The sequence below is a fragment of the Heteronotia binoei genome, chromosome 1, assembly GCF_032191835.1.
Source record: "Heteronotia binoei isolate CCM8104 ecotype False Entrance Well chromosome 1, APGP_CSIRO_Hbin_v1, whole genome shotgun sequence".
Classification (NCBI taxonomy): domain Eukaryota; kingdom Metazoa; phylum Chordata; class Lepidosauria; order Squamata; family Gekkonidae; genus Heteronotia; species Heteronotia binoei.
In genome coordinates this window covers 88719768-88743506 of record NC_083223.1, presented here as the reverse complement: position 1 = coordinate 88743506, position 23739 = coordinate 88719768, and the positions used below count along the sequence as shown (strand labels likewise).

The window sequence follows — 23739 nt, the reverse complement described above, 5'->3', positions numbered from 1 at the left end:
TCTACTAACAGGCTGTTGATACACAGTGAGGATTAGTTTTTATATGTGTTTGACTATAAATAACTTTGATATTAAAATTAATGGCACTTTTTTGATTTTGTAAACTATCAAGGAAGACTCCGTGACCTCAGGGTGTGTTTTTGTCACTCACATACAGGTTATTCAACAATGTGTGTTACTGGGACAGTGATCATGCTGGTTTTCATCTTTTTGCCAAGTCACATATTGTATTTGTTGGAAGTGAAGGTGCTGTCCCATGTCTTTGCCTCCAGACTGCATAGCAAGAGAGAAAAGACAGCTAGATTTTGCCCATTTAAGAAACTCTGAAGTATATTAGGTGTGTTTGCACATGTATGTGGGCAAACATTCATGCACATGATGACTCAATAGCACACTGACCTTTCTTTCCTCTGTTTACTCTTCTGCCACTGCCCCCTTTGAAATGTAGATTGTGCTGTCAGGGACAACTTCCTTCCTTCTGTTCACTCTCTCAGATGAAGTTCCCCTTTCTCCCTGCACACACCAAGAGGAATGACATGCTGTGTCCTCTCTTGAAACCATGAAGCAGATGGCTCTCTTGCCATCTGCTTCCAGCCTTAGCTAGTAAGTCAGTACTCTATTTTATCTTTCCTCATTTTGGTTGAAAGTTTACTTCTAAAATAAAGAGAGAAGTATTTCTCTTTTAAACTTGCGTTTGTAGCTTCATTTAAAGCATTCTGCTAACTAGTGGTACTGAAGTAACTATACCAGTTAACCCCAATAGTATTGTCTCTGTGAAAAGGTATTTTTTCTTTTATCAAGTCCTGATTTACCAAGGAATTTTAGTTATGGTTTGGTTTGGAGGCATAATAAAGAAAGGCACATTTAGGTGCTCCCCTTTTTTTTATTCAAAGCTGTGATACAACAACAGCACTGCTAAATATTGTGCTGTTGGGGAAGCTCTGCTCATATAATCTCTTTACTAGGATTTAAGGAAAATATTGGCTTGTACTATAGTCTATACATTCTTGTATGCCAAACAACAAAGAAATACAAGAAGTAGGAGACATTTTCTTTAGATTAATAATTTATAATTGCTTTAGCACTAGTTTCATAGCAAGGATATACAGGGCACAAGGGGTTTATTCAACGGTGACAGAAGTAGCATCAGAAAGTAGTTTGCCTGATTAAACAACTACTATAATTTCTGTTTGCTGAATGATTAAAGCAAATAGTGACAATTCATAGGCAGTAACAGATTTGCTTTTGGGTGTATTTAGCTATATGGAGCTGATGCACTTGCAGCAGAGGATCTGGTCCTGCTGAGTAAGAAACCCCTTTCCCACCAGAGAGCTGGAACATTTCCCACAGTTAAAGCAGTCACTGTGCCACTGGCGATCCTCAAAGGAGACAAATTTGGCTCCACCAAGAGCTATAAAGGAAAAACAGGAGATAGTTAAGTATGATTATGCATATCTTCCAGCAGATCGCAATGGGTAATTATTCTCTAATAAAGCAACGTTTTCTTATTTCTCCTAGACAATGTTCAGACTTTACATAAGCAAACACATGAACCCAATAGTGAGGCAGAGCTCCCTCTAACTCAGAAATCTCAAGGCAAAGCTTGAGCTGTAATGCTTAGTTGTGTGTCTCAGGGAGGAAATATAGATGGTTTTTAAGTGTATACTGTAACTGAATCATTTTAATGGTTTGAGAGTTTGATTGTGTTTTATGATTTCTTGTATGTGACCATGGCTTCAGGGTAGAAAGGTGAAGAAGACTTTAAGAAATAATGCATTAACATGATGCAGCAGTTAATTATTAAGCAGGGTGGACTACAGATCTAAAATATAAGGTTTTTTTCCATGGGAGAACATGGCACAATGGAATTCCAGAACCTCTTTGTGGAAACAAAATTCTCAAAAAATGTTTAAAAGTTCATGAGGAGCACCTGTGTGCTTCTCCATTTCCTTCTTGAGAGTTCTAGCACCTCTTTTTCCAGAAAAAAAGCCCTGTAAACATTAATATAGCTAAGTCTGAAAAACATGTTCCTGTGAAGCCATCAACGATTTTGCCCATTTAAGAAACTGTGAAGTATATTGTTTTTTTTTTAAATTTTATTTGTTCCCTTCAATTTATATCCTGTCCTTCCTGCAAGCAGGCTCAGGGCATGTTACATCAAAGATTTAAAACAATTTAAAACAATATTAAAATAACCATTAAAACAGGATTTAGATTACAATATAAATAGCTAAAATACCAATTTAAAACTCTGCCTCAGCAGTCATGATCCAGCAATCATGACCAATCAGGGCCAGAGATCCATCAGATCCCAATCGCCAAATGTGGGCGAGGACAGATAGATGATGTCTTCTGCCTCAACTGAAGCCTGGCAGAAGAGCTGTTTTCCAGGCCCTGCAAAACTGCAGCAGGTCCCATAGGGCCCAAATCTCCAAAGGTAGCTCATTCCATCAGGCAGGGCCCAGGGCCAAAAAAGCCCTGGCTCCAGTCAAGACAAGCCGGATGTCTTTGGTGAGGTGTTGAATTGCTGATCTTAAGAACCTACGGGGTTCATATGGGGAGAGACGGTCCTGAAAGTATGCTGGCCTCTGGTCATATGTACGTGTTTGCACATGTATGTGGGCATAAGAACATAAGAGAAGCCATGTTGGATCTAGGGTTGCCAAGTCCAATTAAAGAAAAATCTGGGGACTTTGGGGGTGGAGCCAGGAGACTTTGGGGGTGGAGCCAGGAGACACTGGGGGTGGAGCCAAGAACAAGGATGTGACAAGCATAATTGAACTCCAAGGGAGTTCTGGCCATCACATTTAAAGGGACAGCACACCTTTTAAAATTCCTTTCTTCCATAGGAAATAATGAAGTATAGGGGCACCATCTTTTGGGGCTCATAGAATTGGACCCTCTGGTCCAATCGTTTTGAAACTTGGGGGGTATTTTGGGGAGAGGCACTAGATGTTATACTAAAAATTTGGTGCCTCTACCTCAAAAAATAGCCCCCCCCCAGAGCCCCCAATACCAACGGATGAATTCCCTATTATTCCCTATGGGAATCGTTCTCCATAGGGAATAATAGAATGCCCAGTAGACATTTCCCTCCCCCCCCACGCTTTCTAAAAGGGGGGAGGGCCTCCAAACCAGGGAATCCCCTGCCCCCTCCCTCACACACACACACACACACACACTTACCAGATCTTCTTCCGGAGAACTCTTGCTGTGAAAGTGAAAGCAAAAGAAAGGGCGGGGCTGTTCTCCCAAGCCCTTCCTGCTCCCTGCCCAGCCTTAAAGCTGCAGACATTTTACAAACGGCTCAGGAGCTCTATAATGAAGCCTACAGGTATGTTCTCCCCTCCCTCCACCCCCCACCCCCCGCTTCCCACTTCTTGAAGACCGGGAGATGAGGCTGCAAACCCAGGGGACTCCCGCCAGAGTGGGAGGGTTGGGAAGCCTAGTTGGATCAGGCCAATGGCCCATGCAGTCCATGTCACACAGTGGCCAAAAAAAAATTATTTATATATATATATATATATATATATATATATATATATATATATATATATATATATATATATATATATATATATACACACACACACACACACACACACACACACACACACACTGTGGCTAACAGCCACTGATGGACCTCTGCTCCATATTTTTATCCAATCTCCTCTTGAAGCTCGCTATGCTTGCAGCCACCACCTCCTGTGGCAGTGAATTCCACATGTTAATCACCCTTTGGGTGAAGAAGTACTTCCTTTTATCCGTTTTAACCTGACTGCTCAGCAATTTCATCGAATGCCCACGAGTTCTTGTATTGTGAGGAAGGGAGAAAAGGACTTCTTTCTCTACTTTCTCCATCCGATACATGATCATGTAAACCTCTATCATGTCACCCCGCAGGCGACGTTCCTCCAAGCTAAAGAGCCCCAAGCGTTTCAACCTTTCTTCATAGGGAAAATGTTCCAACTCTTTAATCATTCTAGTTGCCCTTTTCTGGACTTTCTCCAATGCTATAATATCCTTTTTGAGGTACGGCGACCAGAACTGCACACAGTACTCCAAATGAGACCGCACCATCGATTTATACAGGGTCATAATGATACTGGCTGATTTGTTATCAATTCCCTTCCTAATAATTCCCAGCATGGCATTGGCCTTTTTTATTGCAATCGCACACTGTCTTGACATTTTCAGTGAGTTATCTACCACGACCCCAAGATCTATCTCTTGGTTAGTCTCTGTCAGTTCACACCCCATGAACTTGTATTTGTAGCTGGGATTCTTGGCCCCAATGTGCATTACTTTGCACTTGGCCACATTGAACCTCATCTGCCATGTTGACGCCCACTCACCCAGCCTCAACAGATCCCTTTGGAGTGCCTCACAATCCTCTCTGGTTCTCACCACCCTGAACAATTTAGTGTCATCTGCAAACTTGGCCACTTCACTGCTCACTCCCAACTCCAAATAATTTATGAACAAGTTAAAGAACATGGGACCCAGTACTGAGCCCTGTGGCACCCCACTGCTTACCATCCTCCACTGCGAAGACTGCCCATTTATACTCACTCTCTGCTTCCTATTAATTAGCCAGTTTTTGATTCACAAGAGGACCTGTCCTTTTACTCCATGTCTCTCGAGCTTTCTAAGGAGCCTTTGATGAGGAACTTTATCAAAAGCTTTCTAGAAGTCGAGGTAAACAACATCTGTTGGGTCTCCTCTGTCCACATGTTTGTTCACCCCCTCAAAGAAATGTAACAGGTTAGTGAGGCAGGATCTTCCCTTACAGAACCCATGCTGAGTCTTCCTCAATAACCCGTGTTCATCAATGTGCCTACTCATTCTGTCCTTGATAATGGTTTCTACCAACTTTCCCGGTATTGAAGTCAGACTGACTGGCCTGTAATTTTCCGGATCTCCTCTGGAACCCTTTTTAAAGATGGAGGTGACATTTGCTACCTTTCAGTCCTCAGGAACGGAGGCAGATTTCAATGAAAGATTACAATTTTTTGTCAGAAGATCCACAAGTTCAACTTTGAGTTCTTTCAGAACTCTTGGATGTATGCCATTCGGACCTGGTTTTTAATTAGTTTTTAATTCGTCTATCAGTTGTAGGACCTCCTCTCTTGTCACCTCAATCTGACTCAGGCCTTTCAACACCCCTTACAAAATTTAGTGGTTCTGGAGCGGTCAAACATTTCTCATCTTCCACAGTGAAGACGAAGGCAAAAAATGCATTCAGCTTCTCAGCCATTTCCCTATCCTCCTTCAGTAATCCTTTTACCCCTTGGTCATTCAAGGGCCCCACTGCCTCCCTTTAATGTTTGGCAAACACTGCATACATTAATACAAACAATGACTCAATGTCTCATTTTTTTTGGTTCCCCCCCCTCCTCTTTGAATTACAAAATTTTGAATTAATTGCCAATGTTGTTTCTCAGAGCTGGAGTAAGAGGGCGTTCAATTTGTTTCTAAGCTCAAGCTAATGGTCTTGAGTCCTTTTAAATAGCCTCTGAGTGTTTGCCAAACATTTAATTATAAGCCCTTTAAACACAAATGTTGAATCATAAATCAGCTTTTCTTTTGCTGGCAAGATTGGTTGCTCAACTCTGGGAATATTAAAGCTTCAGACTGAGGCTAAATTAATCGAGCTCCTAGCATCAACATATCCACCCACTTGCCTCACTATTAGTTAACATCTACTATTGCATACACATAGAGCCTGTGGGAGTGGATGTATTAATTTGTATTATGTACTGCCTTCTTATTGTTTAACGGTTGATTGATGTATACGTAGTGTTTAGAGATTATTTTATATCTAGGTTGCTGTTTACATTTTTGTGTCTACATTATTGTAACCCACCCTGAACCTTGCTGTGCAGGGGAGGGAGGGCTAGGAATCAAATAAATAAATAAAACGCCTTCTATGTTCATCTTCCACCCTAGATCAGGCCTATAGTTTGTTTTGTTTTTCCATATCAGAACTCCACAAAAATCTTTTTAGATGCAAAATTTTCATAGATAATAGACTGAGCTCCCAATTGCAATATTTCACCTCTCAGTGTGCTCTTCTCCAGTATTCAGGATGCTTTCTATTTTTATATTTTATATTCTTCACTTTTAGCATAATTTAGTAGTTGGACACAAAAAATTGTCAAGTGGTATCAAAATTGTCAACTCCTTTGCACATTGTTGTTTGTTATTACAGTTGTATCCTGGCCTCCCTCCAAAGAGCTCAGGATGATGTACTTGCATTTAATATATAGGATGGTGTTTCCCCTGCTTTCCTCCTCTGTGAAGTAAAGAAGTCTGAGAGATAAGTATTGCACAACCACGTATACCATGAGCCTACCACAACCTGTGATGCTTCCACCAGGAGCTTACATTACCTGTGATGCTTCCAATACGTACAGCTCTCATTTCAAGTACACAGGTCTCAGAAAATGGCAACCATGCATTTTGAGAGCATTATGAGGCATGATTGCAACTTGAAAGGCATAATGACGACTTGCTCATGACTGCTGAATAAGATTCAAGGTGGAGTAGGGCCGCCTTCAAGACTCCCCATCTAACAGTTGATCTACTACACTGTATTATCTTGCCAAGTAGTAAAAAGAATTCAGCTTCACTTCAGATACAAGACGGAATGCTTGCTTGCCATAGTAGACTTTTGCCCCACTGTTGCATGATACAAATCAGGAGCATGATGCATAAATTATATAAGGACAAACTTCTGCCTTTTTTGTTTGTTCTTTTTGACACTTCACAATGAAAGGCAAACCAGCACTGAATATTCAGTAAAGTATTTTAAACTGCAGTCTGTTCTATTTACCCACTCTAACTATGTGTGTGGGGATATATTGTGCTAAAAATAATTTTAACAATCATGTGCTAAAATGCTAAAATAAGAACTTGCTTGTATAATTATGGAACCATAAGGTGAGTTATCATGTTGCTTTGGTAGATGCATCTATCATGCACTGACTGAATTATATTACAGCAATATTTGGAGTGCTCCATTGATTTGTATTTCAATACAAGAACACTGTTTGCTACATTGTTTACTCTGAGAAGTAGCTGTTTACTTATTTGACATGTCTTTGAAATAAAAGACCATTATAATAAATGCATAATTTCAGTTCTTCGAAGTTGATTGCTTTAATGGTTGAACACAACCTAAGTGCTCCTCATACAAGATTATATTTGTGCTTTTAGCTGTGGCAAAAGGGTTGAACAGAGAAAACTGGCAGAGTTGTATAGGAATTGGTGATGTGTATGGCACATTATTAAGATATACAGTCAGTAAGACCCTTAGTGTAAAACACAGGATTTCCTTAACTGTTTTAACTGTTGAATATCTTTTATTGTTTTATTGCTGAATGTGTAATTTTAATACTTATTAATTTTAATTATTGTTGGGATTTTATGATGTGAGCTGCCCTGAGCCTGCTCCAGCAGGGAGGGCGGGATATAAATCAAAATAAATAAATAAACAAACTTAGAGGGAACACTGCTTTCCACCACTGTTCCTGGCCAGGATGGGGCACGACTGACTCTGCAATGAATGAGTACCTTAAGGAGTGTTTTAGAATGTTCTGATGTGCCTGGATAAGATTCTCTTCTGTGGTAGAAGATTGTGAATGGGGACATCAGTTGTGTCTACCCCCACATGAGACCCAAGATGTTAGGAAGCCCCACTGAATGTGTGCTGTCTTTAAACACCTCCGGGGACCAAACGGGAAGGGGTATTAGTTACTTCAGCTTCTTTTATTTTTGCTGTAGTTATACAGAAGTCAGTTTGTTCAGTTCTTTCCTGGTGTGAAGACTCACTGGAAATGTAGACATCAAAGGAAAAAGATAGTAAACTGAAGATTCAGCTAAATTTAAAGTTACCTTTTTGGCAAGAGCATGACAAGACCTGGGAACTAAACCCTTTTCCTCAATTACAGAAAACTTAAAAATGTTTCCTATGCTCAAACAACAAAACAAGCCTTAAAGAAAACCTTGAGATTACTTCAGACTAAGGTGGCAGACAGGCCCAGCATCAGGGGTTGGCTTAGGTGGTGGTCACTTGCTGACCAATGAGAGCTCCGCCTCCTGGTGCGTCCACTCACAGTGGCACCTTTTGTGCATCTGAAAGAATCAGCAGCAGGAAGGGGAAGGGGCTGCCTCCTCAGATCCCCATAGCTCCTCCTGTCTCCCTCCCACCTCCTCAGCTTTCCCCTCACTGTCTGCACACAGCTTTTGCTCCTGTGCTTGTGAGGATTTGGTGTATTTGCTGCAGAATGTACTAAAAAGATTGCCTACTGAAAACAATGGGAGAGGCTTGAAGGCCCATTGTATATAGTGAGAGCCAGAAATGCCAATTTGCTTGCATGGGCTCCACTGAAATATATTACAACACAGAATAGTTGCAATGAAAATGTGTAATGGATTTTGAATGAAGGACTTCAGAATGAGATAGAGAACACTAGGATTGGAACAATGACCCACAGAAGGGAATTAAGGTCTCTGGGAGTAGCTTGAGTGTTCTGGGACTTGAATGACAGGACCCAAAGTGTTCTGGGACTGAAATGACAGAATCCAGACATCTCTGGAAACAGCAGAACTGTTCTGTGACTGGACTGACAGTCCCAAGAGTGGAATGATGGTAGCTGGGAGTAGAAGTGCTCTGGGACTGAAATGACAGCCCCCAGAATGAAACAACAGTCCCTGGAAGTAGAAGAAGTGTTTTGGTCCTTTAATGACAGCCCCCCAAGAGGAATGATGGCTCCTAGGAATAGGAGAAGTGTCTTGAGCCTGAAATAAAAGGTCCCAGAATAGAATGGTGGCTCCTGGGAGTAGCTGAAGTGTCCTGGGACTGGCGTGACAGTCCCCACAGTGGAATGATGGACCTGGAAGCAGCAGAAGTATTTTCAGAATGGAATTAGAAGTCCAAGAGTGAAATGATGGCCCCTATGGGTAGCAGAAATATTCTGGGAATGGAATCATAGCTCTCAGAGTGGAATGATGGCTGCTACGATTGAAATCAGTGTAAAATATTTTATTCCACAATAAGGTTCGTGATTACAGGTGCAGAGCACTGGTGATTGAAACCAGTGTAATGGAGGAAAGAGGTTTACTTCTCAGGCCCTGTCATGCTCTTGCCAAATGCCCCCAGATGCCTAACTTACCTGTCTCCTTACCTTTCCTTGACACTTTTGTCACTGAAGCAGTGTGCTTCATCACAGGAGCTTCCTCTTGCCTGTAGAATAGTAACTCTCCCACACTATCCCTAAATATATACCTGTGGCTAGCTTACTCCCCTCTTCCATTGTAACCTATTCAACTAGGAGGGCCCTATTCAATTATAGGGGGTATCATTTCACTCTTGGACCTATTATTTCCATCCTATAGCTACTTCCAGTGGCTATAGGGCTGCCAAGCTCCCACTGGGGGCGGGGAATCCCCCACCCAGGAGGGCCCCAACCTGCCAGCAGGAAGCAGGTCACTGGGGGATCCCCACTCCCTAAGAGCCCTGTTGGTGCATGCCGTCTACGGAGTGGTGATGTCACCCAGAAGTGATGTCATCATGCCAGAGATGTTGTGCAGGGATGCTCTAGGACTTGTGCTAAAAACTATATGGTACCATAGAGTTTTACCAGGAATCCTAGGGAGTTTCTGGTGTGATCTCTAGGAATCATGGTAAAACACTATGGTATGGTTTTTAGTACAAGTCCTAGAGCATCCCTGGTGTGATGGTATCACTTCTGGGTGACACCATCGTGCTGCACATGCTTTGCGCACAGGAAGAACAAATTCCCCAACCTGTCAATCTAGCCGCAGAATATTTCTGCTACTCCTAGGGGCTGTCATTCTACTCTGGGGCCTATCTAACATGTAAGAACATGGTTTCCTTCTGAGATAATATTTTACTCATATACAAATATGTAAAAACTTATTTGCTTAGTTAATCTGTTTAAACTTGTAAAATTTATTTGATCTTGGCAGAAACAGCCCTATTAAAATGGCAACAGTCAATAAAATTTGTGTAACTAAATAGTCCACAGTCACCTGTAATGGGCTTTGAGCAGGCCTCACACTTTTTTTCATAACAGCTGCTGAAACATTCAAGACAGTAAGGATGCTCATCTTTCGAAATGAACCGTTGACCTGCAAGCTGCTGTTGGCATCCTGTACATACAAAGCATTCTTTGTGCCATGGCTGGTCACGGTATGTCACACCACCAGTAGTTATCACCTAATGGATGAAAAACAAAAGTCTGTTAAAATCATGGATAGCAAGATGCCTTGAAGTTGGTCATGGAAGTGTAAAAATATAGAACAGAAAGGGGCCTAGAACCTTATTGTACATTAGCACTGTAGAAGGCATTAAATTATTCTCAAAAATGGTTACTAATTGGTTAGTTTCCTTAAAAAGAAAAAAATGTAGGAATGGAGTCTGCTTTGAATAATAAACTCTGGCAAAGAAGATTTACCCCTTCACCATTTTGTTCATGTTCAGAAACACTGTCCTATGCTTCCCCTGGGGAATGGTAATTTGTTAGGTACAATGTCCTGATCTCTGGTGCTACAAAAGGCTTTTATAAAGAAGCTAAACCTCATCTTGCATTGCTGGCTACTTCTGCTCCCAGTTATATACAGAATATTATCAAAGTATCTACCACTTCAAAGCAGATGACCTACAGTCCTCCTAATTTATACAAGAATGTAAGATAAACTGCAGTCAAGAAGCAAAGGTCTGCATTGCAAATTAGGGATCTGATCCAGAGGTGCTCTCAGTGCTGGATTAAACCCCCTGGAGGCCCCTAGGCAGTCAAAATCTTAGAGGCCCCCTTGCAAATTATCTCAGAGCGCATGCCCCGCTGCCCATGGCCCCCACTGCAACCTGCAGGCACCTTTTCAAAAGCCTCTTTGACAAAGCTGCAGGGGAGAGTCAGAGAGAGGCAAACTTGGCAACAACATTAGGAGCAGCCGCACCAAGCAAGTTGGGCAAAGAGCGGTTCAGTTGCTGACTGTGCATGCAGGCTTGGAGGACTGCAAGCAGGGGAGGAACCGGCGGGGGGGGGAAGCCGGCACGAGGCCCCTCAAGGCGTGGATGCCCATAGGCCAGTCCCTACTTGGCCTAATTGTTAATCCAGCCCTGGGTGCTCTAGTGATCATGTTGGATTCCTAGGTGTGTTAGTTGTCCCCTCAACAGAAGTAAAGGAAAGAACTTTTATAGTGAAAAAGTCCCGTGTGTGCTTCAGAACAGGACTGAAGAGTGAGGTTGTAACATGAGACAGTTATTTCATCCACTAAGATCCAAACAGAATGGTGAAAAATGAGATTCTTATCCCTCAATGAGAAATTATCAGAGACTGGCAGCAGTCACTTATCTCTCCCACAACAGAAGCATCATGTCTACTCTCCTCCATATCTGTAATTCCTTGTAAAACAGAATGAGTGATGTAATGTTGTATCATGAATTTGTACAACCTTCAGTAGTAGCAGCCAACTAAACAACGAGCAAGGGAAACGTGTGACAGGTATCGCATCACACATTTTGCATTACTAGAGATTATAAAGAAGAAACAGTGAGGGGAGATATCCTCACGTAACAGAGGTGCTACTGATGGTGGGAGAATCTGACCCAGGAAATGAGTAATTCCCTGTACTGAATGGGGTTGCACTCATGCTAAAACAGCAGGTTCATGGCTTGGGGGCTCTCCTGGACCCAGACTTCCTATTGGACAGTTGGACAGCCATGGCCAAAAGTGCCTTTCACCAGCTTTGAAAAGTGCCTTTCACCAGCAGCACATGCAGCTCTTCCTGGGCAGAAAGGATCTTGCCACTTTGGTGCATGTCCTGGTAACATTTAGATTGTGTTACTGCATTGCACGCTACATGGAGCTACCTTTGAAGACTGTCCAGAAGCTACAATCGATGCAGAATACTGTGGCCAGAGTGTTGACTGGAGTAAGTTGTGCAGACCATATCACTCCAGTATTGTTCCATTTACACTGGCTTTCAGTTGGCTTCTGGGCTCAATTCATGTTGCTGGTATTGACCTTTAATATATCTTAAGACCTGCCTCTTCCCATACAAACCTACCTATCATTTTCTGAGCCCCTGCTTCAGTTGCCCCTGCCACCTGATGCTAGATGGGTGATGACCAAATAAAGAGCCTTCTCGGTTGTGGCACCAAATTTTTGGAACTCCCTCCCCAGAGAAATTGATCTGCCTCCTTCTGTTGATGTCTTTTGTTTTAGCTGGCATACTTCCAATAGCAATTACTGGCCCTACTTTACTGCTGTTTTTATGTGTTTAAATTGAATTATTTTATAATTTTAATTAAAAAAATTGTTCTAATGTTTTCTATGTTTGTACTTTGAGGATTCTGAGAGAGTGGAAAGGCAGCATAAAAATGTAACAATAATAATAACAACAATGATAATACTGATGATGCCCACCTGGATCTATTTGGAAGCAGCCAAGGCATTCTAGCCCTTGAAATAATCCTTATTATTATAATTGTCACCTTACTTCCTTTGTTCAAAAACATTTCCTTTACTTGTGTCACAAAACTTTATTTAAAACAAGAATCTGCCTTCAGTAATGTGCCTCATATGTGCAACTGATTTCTATTAGAGGCATCAGGCATTTCCTTTCTCCGCAACCACTTTAATTAAAGAGGGACACAGACTATCAAGTACCAGCTGGTAATTACCACGGCATTTTAATAGAACTATCTGGTAAACCATTCCCCCGTAATCCTGCAATAGAGAAACAATGTTACCATTTCCCTACTCCCTTCGTTTTCTGTTCAAGTGCAAACATAATTAAATTCTCCTAACCGCAGCTGAAAGTCCAGTTGGCATGGAGCTACTTGGGCTTGGAATCCTAACATTCCTTTTTCCTTTAGAAAGGATCTTCCACATGTGGAAGAGGAGAAGAACAATTTTCAATGAAACTTGGTGGAATGAGGAGAATCAGTGGGACATGGTGATTCCTGGATATAAGTTATATCGGAAGGACAGGGAGGGAAGGGTTGGAGGTGGGTGGCTCTGTATGTCAGAGAGGGTATACAGTCCAGTAAGACTGAGGTCAAAGAATTAGATTCCCTTCTAGAAATGCTTTGGGTGGAAATAGAGGGCCCAAAAGGAAATTTAACTATGGGAGTTTATTATCGCCCACCAAATCAAAAGATAGAGGATGATTATAATATGATGGAAGGATAAAAGTTAGCGGCTAAACGTAAAAACTGTGTCGTAATAGGTGATTCTAACTACCCGCAGATTGATTGGGTCAATATGTGTTCAGGTCGCGAGAAAGAGATTGAGTTTCTTGATGCTCTCAGTGACTGTGCTATGGAGGAGATGGTCACAGAACCTACCAGGGGTGGGGCGGGCCTGGATTTGGTCCTAAGTAATGCCCAAGACTTGGAGAGAGATGTAAAAGTGATTGCACCGCTTGGGAGCAGTGACCATAATGTTATTGATTTCACCATTTGTATAAATAGGGAGTTGCCCCAAAAGACCAGCACAACCACTTTTAACTTTAAAAGGGGTAAATTCTCTGAGATGAGGAGGCATGTGAAGAGGAAACGAAAAGGAAAGGTAAATGCAGTCAAAACCCTTGGGGAAGCTTGGATGCTATTTAAAACTACAATCCTAGAAGCTCAGATAAAATATATTCCACAAGTTAGGAAAGGCAAAAACAGGTATAAGAAAAGGCCAGCATGGTTAACAAACAAAGTAATGGAAGATGTAAAAGGTAAGAAGGACTCCTTTAAGCGGTGGAAAGCTAGTCCAAGTGAGATTAATAAAAGGGAACACAGGCTGTGGCAAATCAAATCCAAGACTGTGATCAGGCAGGCAAAAAGGGACTATGAGGAGCATATTGCAAAAAACATAAAGACCAACAATAAAAATTTCTTCAAATATATTAGAAGCAGGAAACCAGCCAGGGAGGCAGTGGGGTCCTTGGATGACCACGGGGTAAAAGGATTACTGAAGGAGGATAGGGAAATGGCTGAGAAGCTGAATGCATTTTTTGCCTCCGTCTTCACTGTGGAAGATGAGAAGTGTTTTCCCACTCCAGAACCACTAATTTTGGAAGGGGTGTTAAAAGACCTGAGTCAAATTGAGGTGACAAGAGAGGATGTCCTACAAGAGGTCCATCAGTGGCTATTAGCCACAGTGTGTGTGTGTGTGTGTGTGTGTGTATATATATATATATATATATATATATATATATATATATATATATTTGGCCGCTGTGTGACACAGAATGTTGGACTGGATGGGCCATTGGCCTGATCTAACATGGCTTCTCTTATGTTCTTATGTTCTTAACTGATTGATGAATTAAAAACTAATAAGTCACCAGGTCCGGATGGCATACATCCAAGAATTCTGAAATAACTCAAAGTTGAACTTGTGGATCTCCTGACAAAAATATGTAATCTTTCATTGAAATCTGCCTCCGTTCCTGAGGACTAGAAGGTAGCAAATGTCACCCCCATCTTTAAAAAGGGTTACAGAGGAGATCCAGGAAATTACAGGCCAGTCAGTCTGACTTCAATACCGGGAAAGTTGGTAGAAACCATTATCAAGGACAGAATGAGTAGGCACATTGATGAATACCAGTTATTGAGGAATACTCAGCATGGGTTCTGTAAGGGAAGATCTTGCCTCACTAACCTGTTACATTTCTTTGAGGGGGTAAACAAACATGTGGACAAAGGGGACCCAATAGATGTTGTTTACCTTGACTTCCAGAAAGCTTTTGATAAAGTTCCTCATCAAAGGCTCCTTAGAAAGCTCGAGAGACATGGAGTAAAAGGACAGGTCCTCTTGTGGATCAAAAACTGGCTAATTAATAGGAAGCAGAGAGTGAGTATAAATGGGCAGTCTTCGCAGTGGAGGTAGGTAAGCAGTGGGGTGCTGCAGGGCTCAGTACTGGGTCCCATGCTCTTTAACTTGTTCATTAATGATCTGGAGTTGGGAGTAAGCAGTGAAGTGGCCAAGTTTGCAGATGACACTAAATTGTTCAGGGTGGTGAGAACCAGAGAGGATTGTGAGGCACTCCAAAGGGATCTGCTGAGGCTGGATGAGTGGGCGTCAACGTGGCAGATGAGGTTCAATGTGGCCAAGTGCAAAGTAATGCACACTGGGGCCAAGAATCTCCGCTACAAATACAAGTTGATGGGTTGTGAACTGGCAGAGACTGACCAAGAGATAGATCTTGGGGTCGTGGTAGATAACTCACTGAAAATGTCAAGACAGTGTGCGATTGCAATAAAAAGACCAACGCCATGCTGGAAATTATTAGGAAGGGAATTGAAAACAAATCAGCCAGTATCATAATGCCCCTGTATAAATCGATGGTGCACAATACTGTGTACAATTCTGGTCACTGCACCTCAAAAAGGATATTATAGCATTGGAAAAAGTGCAGAAAAGGGCAACTAGATTGATTAAAGGGTTGGAACACTTTCCCTATGAAGAAAGGTTAAAACGCTTGGGGCTCTTTAGCTTGGAGAAACGTCGCCTGCGGGGTGACATGATAGAGGTTTACAAGATTATGCATGGGATGGAGAAAGTAGAGAAAGAAGTCCTTTTCTCCCTTCCTCACAATACAAGAACTCGTGGGTATTCAATGAAATTGCTGAGCAGTCAGGTTAAAACGGATAAAAGGAAGTACTTCTTCACCCCAAGGGTGATTAACATGTGGAATTCACTGCCACAGGAGATGGTGGCAGCTACAAGCTTAGCCAGCTTTAAGAGGGGATTGGAAAAAAATATGGAGCAGAGGTCCATCAGTGGCTATTAGCCACAGTGTGTGTGTGTGTGTATATATATAAATGTGTGTGTGTCTGTGTGTCTCTGTGTGTGTATACACACACACACATATTGGCCACTGTGTGACACAGAGTGTTGGACTGGATGGGCCACTGGCCTGATCCAACATGGCTTCACTTCTTATGTTCTAATGTTTCTAGAAACCCCTTGATTCTTGGGGGCAGAATTTGAGGGGACATAGAGGACTACAGTGGGAGGTGGACTTTCTTTATCCTAACAAGGGAAAGTTGTTAATCCTGACAAGACAGAAGTTCTCTGGGTTAGCAGAAAGGCAGACCAGGGACTCAAGGTCTCTCCTTTTAGGGATGGGCTTATACTCTCCTTGAACAGCCAGCTTCACAGCTTGAAGTGCTGCTTGACATAGAGGTCACCTTTGGTGACTGTGATGGCTTGGAGTACTTTTGTCCAGCTTCAGCTGGTGTATCAACTGCATCGACTTCCAGGTTAGTCAGATCTAGTCACTGTGATCCATGCCTTAGTTACATCTAGACTGGAGTATTGCAATACTCTCTACTTCGGGCCACCCCAGGGCTGCTGCTACTGCAGAATACTATAGCTAGACTGCTGGTCCGTGCCATTGGGAACATGTCACCCCAATACTACAGCAATTATACCAGCTACCAATCTGCTCATGCAAGATGTTGTTTTTCTCATCTAAAGCTTTATGTGGCTTGCTAGGGTTGCCAGCCTCCAGGTGGGCAACAAAAACAATGTGAAACATGTTGAAGGTTGAGGAACACTGAAGATGAACTGTGAATAATGATTAAAAACATTCTGATGTTGATGCACTGAGTTTGTTTTATACAAAGTATGATATGACACTTAATCACAAAGTTTATATGGTTGCCAAGTCTGTGCTGGAAAATACCTGGAGACTTTGAGGGTGGATCCAGGAGAGGGGTGGGGAGGAGAGGGAAGGGGCCTCAGCATGGTGCAATGCCATAGAAGCCACTCTTCAAAGCAGCCATTTGCTCCAGGAGAGCTGATCTCTGCCAACTGGAGATCAGCTGTAAAAGCGGATGATCTCCAGGCCCCACCTGGAGGCTAAGTAACACTGAAGATAAACCATGAATAATGATTTACAAATACTCTAATGTTGATGTACTGAGTTCTTTTTATACAAAGTATGATATGACATTCAATCACAATGTTTATACCCACAGAATAAACCGATAATTTACTATACAGTCCAATAATATGTCCATTTAAACTCCTAGAATAGGGTAATGAAGAAAAAGCACAATCCTTGTAATAGTGATTCTTCTGTGCCAGAGATGTAGGTGAAATGTAGTTCAACAACTGAAGCCTCTGTGTTCCACAGGTCTAACATTGGCTCTGCATGGGCTTAATGTTTCTCTGGATCTGAGCAGTTATAAATAACAGTAGTTTCTCAGGGTATTCCTTTGATCTGATGATGTGGTTGTTATTTTTAATTAATTGTTAAGACAGTGTGCTTGCATACCTCTATTAAGCAACATTGTTTAGTATCAACAAGATGGCTCAGCATAAATGTATTAATTTTCATTTCTGGTTACATTGTTATGCATAAAAGTTGTATGTTTTGGAACTGGATACTGGTCTCTTTAAGACCACAGTTGAGCATCTCAGCTGCAAGTAATATATTGTAGGGGCTAGTCTTGAACCAAATTGCCTTTCTGAATGAATGACTTATGCATCCCAAATAACTTGAGCGAGGGTGAGTATCATATGCTTGTGGTTAAGATTTACATACACTGAGTTATTGTTATCAAACGGTGTAACATTGAAACGTTTTTTTTAGTTCCGAGATAAGCAATATGGCTGGAAGATCTCTTCATCAAAACATACTAATGATTATCCTGGGAGAGCATGTTGCCATTGTTTGTTAATCATTTGTGTAAGTTAAACCCTCCTGTATCCCAGAAAGCTCGCACGATGCTCCTGAAATATGAAGCACATTGCTAAAAACATAGTGCTGTTACAGTACTGACTTACTGATTATGCTTTGGGTATATGGGACTAGCATCCCTTCTCTCTGGTCTACATTAAGTCCATGCAGAGCCAATATTAGACCTGTGGAACACAGAGGCTTCAGTTGTTGAACTACATTTCACCTATGTCTCTGGCACAGAAGAATCACTTTTACAAGGAGTGTGCTTTTTCTTCATTATACTATTCTAGGAGTTTAAATGGACATATTATTGGACTGCATAGTGAATTATCACTTTATTCTGTGGGTATAAACATTGTGATTGAATGTCATATCATACTTTGTATAAAAAGAACTCAGTACATCAACATTAGAGTATTTTAAATCATTATTCATGGTTTATCTTCAGTGTTACTTAGCCTCCAGGTGGGGCCTGGAGATCATCCGCTTTTACAGCTCATCTCCAGTTGGCAGAGATCAGCTCTCCTGGAGCAAATGGCTGCTTTGAAGGGTGGCTGCTATGGCATTGCACCATGCTGAGGCCCCTCCCCTCCCCCAACCTCACCCCTCTCCTGGATCCACCTTCAAAGTCTCCAGGTATTTTCCAGCACAGACTTGGCAACCATAGCTTGCCTGGAACAACCTCCCCCAGGGAATTGCACTTGACCCCCTCACTGTTGGTATTCAGGAGGCAGCTGAATATAGCTTTATTAGGACTGTATTTGACGGATTTAGTTCACTGGCAGTCCTAACTGGAGTTTTAAGCTTGTGACTTTTTACTGTTTTTTATAATTGTTATCCTATTTATATTGCTGTTATTTTGTCTTGTAAATAAATTTTGGTTATTTTGTAAGTCTGTCTTGAGTTCTGCAAGGGAGAGAGGCAGCTAACAAATGTTATGCAGTGGAGCTCTGGTCCTGCTGCATAGGATCTAAGTCTTGACAAACTTCAGTTACCACTTCATTAAATAATCATCTATACTCACCCCCACCAAATAACTCTTTGGAAATCAGTCCTTCACACACATTCCTATAATTTCTTGGCAGACGCTGATTTTGTACAGGAGGTTGGACTATCACAATTCCATCCCCTCCCCAGAAGTCTGAACTATTTTCCCACAAGAAAGGAAAACCATAACAGCATGCAATTTCCCCCTGGGACTGTAGTACAGTGATAAGTGATTTTTAAAATCTCAGTAAATCCCCAAAGAGCTCTAGTTTGGTGCAGTAATTGCCATAGAATATCATTTATATGGGACTGGAAAGATGCCTAATCCCTTTGGGATCAGATGCACAGAAGGATACTCACAGAGTACAGAAGTGAAACACTCCTGTATCCCAGAAAGCTCGCACGATGCTCCTGAAATATGAAGCACATTACTAAAAACATAGTGCTGTTACAGCACTGACTTACTTATTATGATTTGGGTATATGGGATTAGCATCCCTTCTCTCTGGTCTCTGTTGGTCACAGAGCCCCATGGTGCAGAGTGGTAAAGCTGCAGTACTGCAATCCTAACCTCTGCTCACAACCTGAGTTCGATCCTGGCGAAAACTGGGTTCAGGTAACCGGCTCAAGGTTGACTCAGCCTTTCATCCTTCCAAGGTTGGTAAAATGAGTAGCCAGCTTGCTGGGGAAAAGTGTAGATGATTGGGGAAGGCAATGGCAAACCACCCCGTAAAAAGTCTGCCATGAAAAAGTTGTGATGTGATTCCAGAGTTGAAAATGACTGGTGCTTGCACAGGGGACTACCTTTACCTTTTACCTTTTTTTATCCCTTCTCTCTGGTCTCTGTTGATGTCCAGTGCCAGCAGAGCTGAAAATGTTTGGATCAGGATTTTATAAGAGCAGTTGAATTCCTTGAAATGTTCTAGTCTCCCTTCCTCCCCCCACTTATTTGCATTAGGTTATTACCTTCTTGCAAGAGTAACAACGCTGAGCAAATTGCTTCTCAAAGCAAGGTACACAATAATTGTCATTGTCTTTGGTAATCAAAGGCTTTGTTCCTAGTGGTTGCCGACAATGTTGGCAAACAAAACAAGCTTCATGCCAACAATTGCCTTTAAACTCCATTTTACGAGAGCCTGCAAAACCAAACACAGAATCACTTTGATTATTGGCCAGTTGTGCATGTTTTATAAAGATGCATCATCCAATAAAGAATCATAAAATTAGGAAGTTCTTTCTTCATAATTCACTCTTACAGTATTATCAGCTTTTGTTCAGCGAAGAAAGTTCATGTGAAGATTTCTCAGTCAGATTTTATTGTTAAATGTAAAAGGTCATCCAAATACCACAGGATTTAGAACTGAAAAATGCTGTCTAAAGAGAAGCAAAACAGTACTATATGTGGGTGTCTTTTGCTTACTATATTTACTTCAACAAATCCCTTCCTGGTACAGACATCATAAATCTTGTGACTCTTAGGTTATATGCTTTTCCTGTTTATTAAGAATTTATTTTGGGGAGTTTCTTATCGCTTGTACTCTGTATGTAAATTTTGGCAATACTTTTACAAGCATACATTTTTGTTTCTTGATTGAGCTGACCTAAAACCTTTTAATAGCTAAATCTAAACATATTAAAAGATAATCAAAATAGTATGGGCCTGCAATGTGGATAATGTTGATAGCTAGTGATCCCACAGACATTAACTATGAGTTCCAAACCATACTCAGCCAACCACATTGCAGAGCGCATATTTGAGAACTTGTGTGGCATAGTGGTTAGACTACAGCCTGAGGACCCTCCACCATTTTGTTGACCCTCAAGGGTCCTTTTGGAATTTTGAGAATGAGTAGTGGTTGCCTGCATACAATGAGGGTTGCGGCCAATTACAAAATATCAACAGGTTGCCAGTTAAGTATCTTCTAGTGATAGAAACTGCTGTTTCTGAATGGGTGCTACCTGTAAACAAAAAGGTGATTGATTCTTCTGAACCAATCTCCTGCACCAGTGAAGAGGAAGAAATCCAGACTGGTTATTTCATTTAGGGAAGAAGCAAATGGCTACTAGGAAGCCTGTTGGTGAGCACCATTGGTCCCATGAGTGCCACACTGGACTAGATAGAGTGTTAAACTAGGAATCTTCCTTCTCCCATGAAGCTCGTTTCAGCCTCTTACTCTTTCAGTCTCACTTTCCTCACAAAACACTAAAAGAGATAGGTAGCTGTGTTGGTCCATAGCAATATCTGAAAATAATATCTATATACTTTTTATTAAGACCAACCAAAATAACACACTACATTGTGCAAGCACCTGAATTTCTAGCACTGGATGTTAAACAAAATAAAAATAAACCTTAAAACAAACATGGGGCCCCCCCTTCATCTTCCAAGTGGCAATGGTATTATGGCCTCTGTCTGCATCATGGGTTTAGCTGTCTTCAGGGGCCACAGGGTGCGGCAAGCTGGTTGTTTTGAGGATAAAACAAAATAAGAATTATGAATACTGCCCTGCCCCTGGCCCTCTTTAGATAATGGGGGTTTACCAATGCAATGGTAAATAAAATAACAGCTAACACTAGAAGACCAGAACGGATTTTCCCAGCAACGTTTGGTTTTAATTGCAAAGAGCAAACTCTACCCCGCCCCCCCACCAAAGGATTGCACATTTCGGATACATGGAAGTATTTATCTGAAAAGACCCTTTGATGAAAGGACTTTGCTCAAGTCCAAAAAAATGAAGACTTGCCTTTTAAGCTCAACTAATCAATTGCTCAAATTTAATTAAGAATGCCACGGACCAGTTTTATTTAGTTAGGGAGTTAAAAAAAAACTTTCCTTGTTAACTTACCAGGCATAATGGTCCTCTTGCAGTGGAAGCATTTTGATGAATACTCATTAGAATAACACTCTGTACACAGCAGGCGATCATCTTTGGCAGCAAAAGGCTTTTCCACCAAAGAGTGATTGCACTTGGCACACTTGAAGCACGCTTCATGCCAGTGACAGCCTTTGTAAGCAAGATCCTTTGAGACAGTAAATGCATGTTAATAAAAGCATTTGTTTCCTTTAAAAATGCAGGCAGATACAATCAATGTGGAAGACATCATGGGCTACTGGTGCAGACTGAATGACAGAGATGACCTCAGAGATGGCTGAAAGGGATAGACATTGTGTAGCTGGCTCCAAAGATAACAGCTTTAGAACAACCTGTTTCCCTACTCATTTCCAGGATACTGTACTACAGAAAGTTGTAAATCCATAGGATCCTACAAAGAAATAGGACCCCAGGTATAGTCTGAAGGCACAGTGATGTATATTGTCTTGAGTTAAGGGAAGGAAGGCAGTCTATATAGGAAAGGGCCTTATAGGGAAGGGCACGGACCAGGAAAATGCAATTTGTGATGGTTCATGGCGTCCCTGGCTTGTGAACCATGAACCATCATGAACTTTGGGTGCCAAATGAACTGGTTTGATTCATGAGATTTGAGATGTGGTAGAAACCCCAAACTCACAGGGGATCTCTGGCTGATCTCCTCTACATGCCCTCCAAATTTGGTGAGGATTTACAGGGTCTGAGTTATGACCCCCAAAGAAAGTGCCGCAGGAAAGTGCTTTCTGAGGAAATGATAGGCAAAAGTTCAGGAATGTATAGAACAGACTCTCTGGAAGCTAGAAATATCAAACTTGCAGGGGACTTCCCCTTGATGTTCCTCTACATGCCCTGCAATTCTGCCCCCTGTTGCTTTGAAGTTTGGTAAACATTCTGAGTGAGTGGAGACAGTCTGTCTGGAAAGGTATCCATTTATGAACCATCATGAAGCACTTGAAAGTTCATGAAAAGTTTGTGCTGGTTGACTGAAGTTCACGAACTGGCCCAAAATCATCATGAATTTTAGTTTGTGAGTCAGTTTGTGCACATCCCTAGTGTTTTAAGCTACACTACATGTCCTCTTGTTCTAGCTCAGTATTATATTTTGTGTTTATATGTTTAATTTGTTTTAAATATTTTTGTTTTTTAAATGTTATATGCTCTTTTTAATGTTTGAAAGATTTTAATGTTTGCTGCCTTGGGGATTCTGAATAAGGTAGAAAGGGTATGTTGAAATGTTTAAATTTTTTTTTAAATGACAATCCACTCCACTCAACAGACATATTGCTAGGAAATGTAACAAGATTATTTTGCCTAGTAATGAATGCTTTTTTACCAGTCCTTAGGGTTGCCAACCTCCAGGGGTGGGGCTTGAAATTCTCTTGGAATCACAATTGATTTCCAGATTGCGCCCTGGAGGAAACGGCAGTGCTGGAGAGCGGTTTCTATAGCATTAGTTCTCCACTGACCTCCCTTCTACCCCAAACTACCCCATCCTCATCATCCGTAAATATTTTGATATTTTCCAAGCTGGAGTAGCCAACCCTACTAGCCCTTTATGTCTCCATATGAATTAATCCAGGATTGCCCTTAAGAAATTTTAAGTATTTCACCAGTATTGAAAATACCTGGAAATTTCTTTCTACTGTCCAAATTGTTAGCCTCTAGTACTTACCTTGGAATGACATTCAATGGGTTTCTTACATTCTTCACAGATGTTAGCGAAAAGGCTATCGTAGCACCTAACACAGTAGGCGTTCTCTTCTTTCATGGCATACTGCCTTCCACAAAGGGAGCCCATACAGTGATGACAGTTAGAATGAACACTGGCCATTTGAAGTTCTCAGTATTTCTTTAAAAAAGGAACATACAGACACACATACACACACGAAGGGTATCGTCAAAAGTCCTGAGGTGATTTGCAGTGTTTAGTATTCCTAAATTCTAGAACCTGTAATTGCAAGTTAGGGTTGCCAATCTCCAGGTGGGGCCTGAAGATCTCCCACTATTACAACTGATCTCCAGACTACAGAGATTGGTGCCCCTGCTTGGAAATGGCCCTCCTCTCATCCTACACCATAGAAAGCCATTGTACACATTTGACTCATTTTCAAAGTTTATAGTGGTTTGAAGCTTGAAACAATCTGCAGCCATGGTTAAAGACAGA

The 23739-nt window shown here is 41.5% G+C and overlaps 1 protein-coding gene across 1 annotated transcript; it reads right to left on the bottom strand.

Moving 5' to 3' along the window:
• Positions 1 to 1188: 1188 nt before the first annotated feature.
• Positions 1189 to 23410, bottom strand: FHL5 (four and a half LIM domains 5). The gene is made up of 5 exons (XM_060237465.1): positions 23248 to 23410; positions 21552 to 21726; positions 19672 to 19841; positions 10057 to 10243; positions 1189 to 1411 (listed from the first exon to the last, which is right to left on the bottom strand). Exons 1-5 carry the CDS (start codon positions 23404 to 23406, stop codon positions 1260 to 1262), a joined length of 843 nt encoding a protein of 280 aa, XP_060093448.1. The 5' UTR covers positions 23407 to 23410; the 3' UTR covers positions 1189 to 1259.
• Between the last annotated feature and the right edge of the window lie 329 nt (positions 23411 to 23739).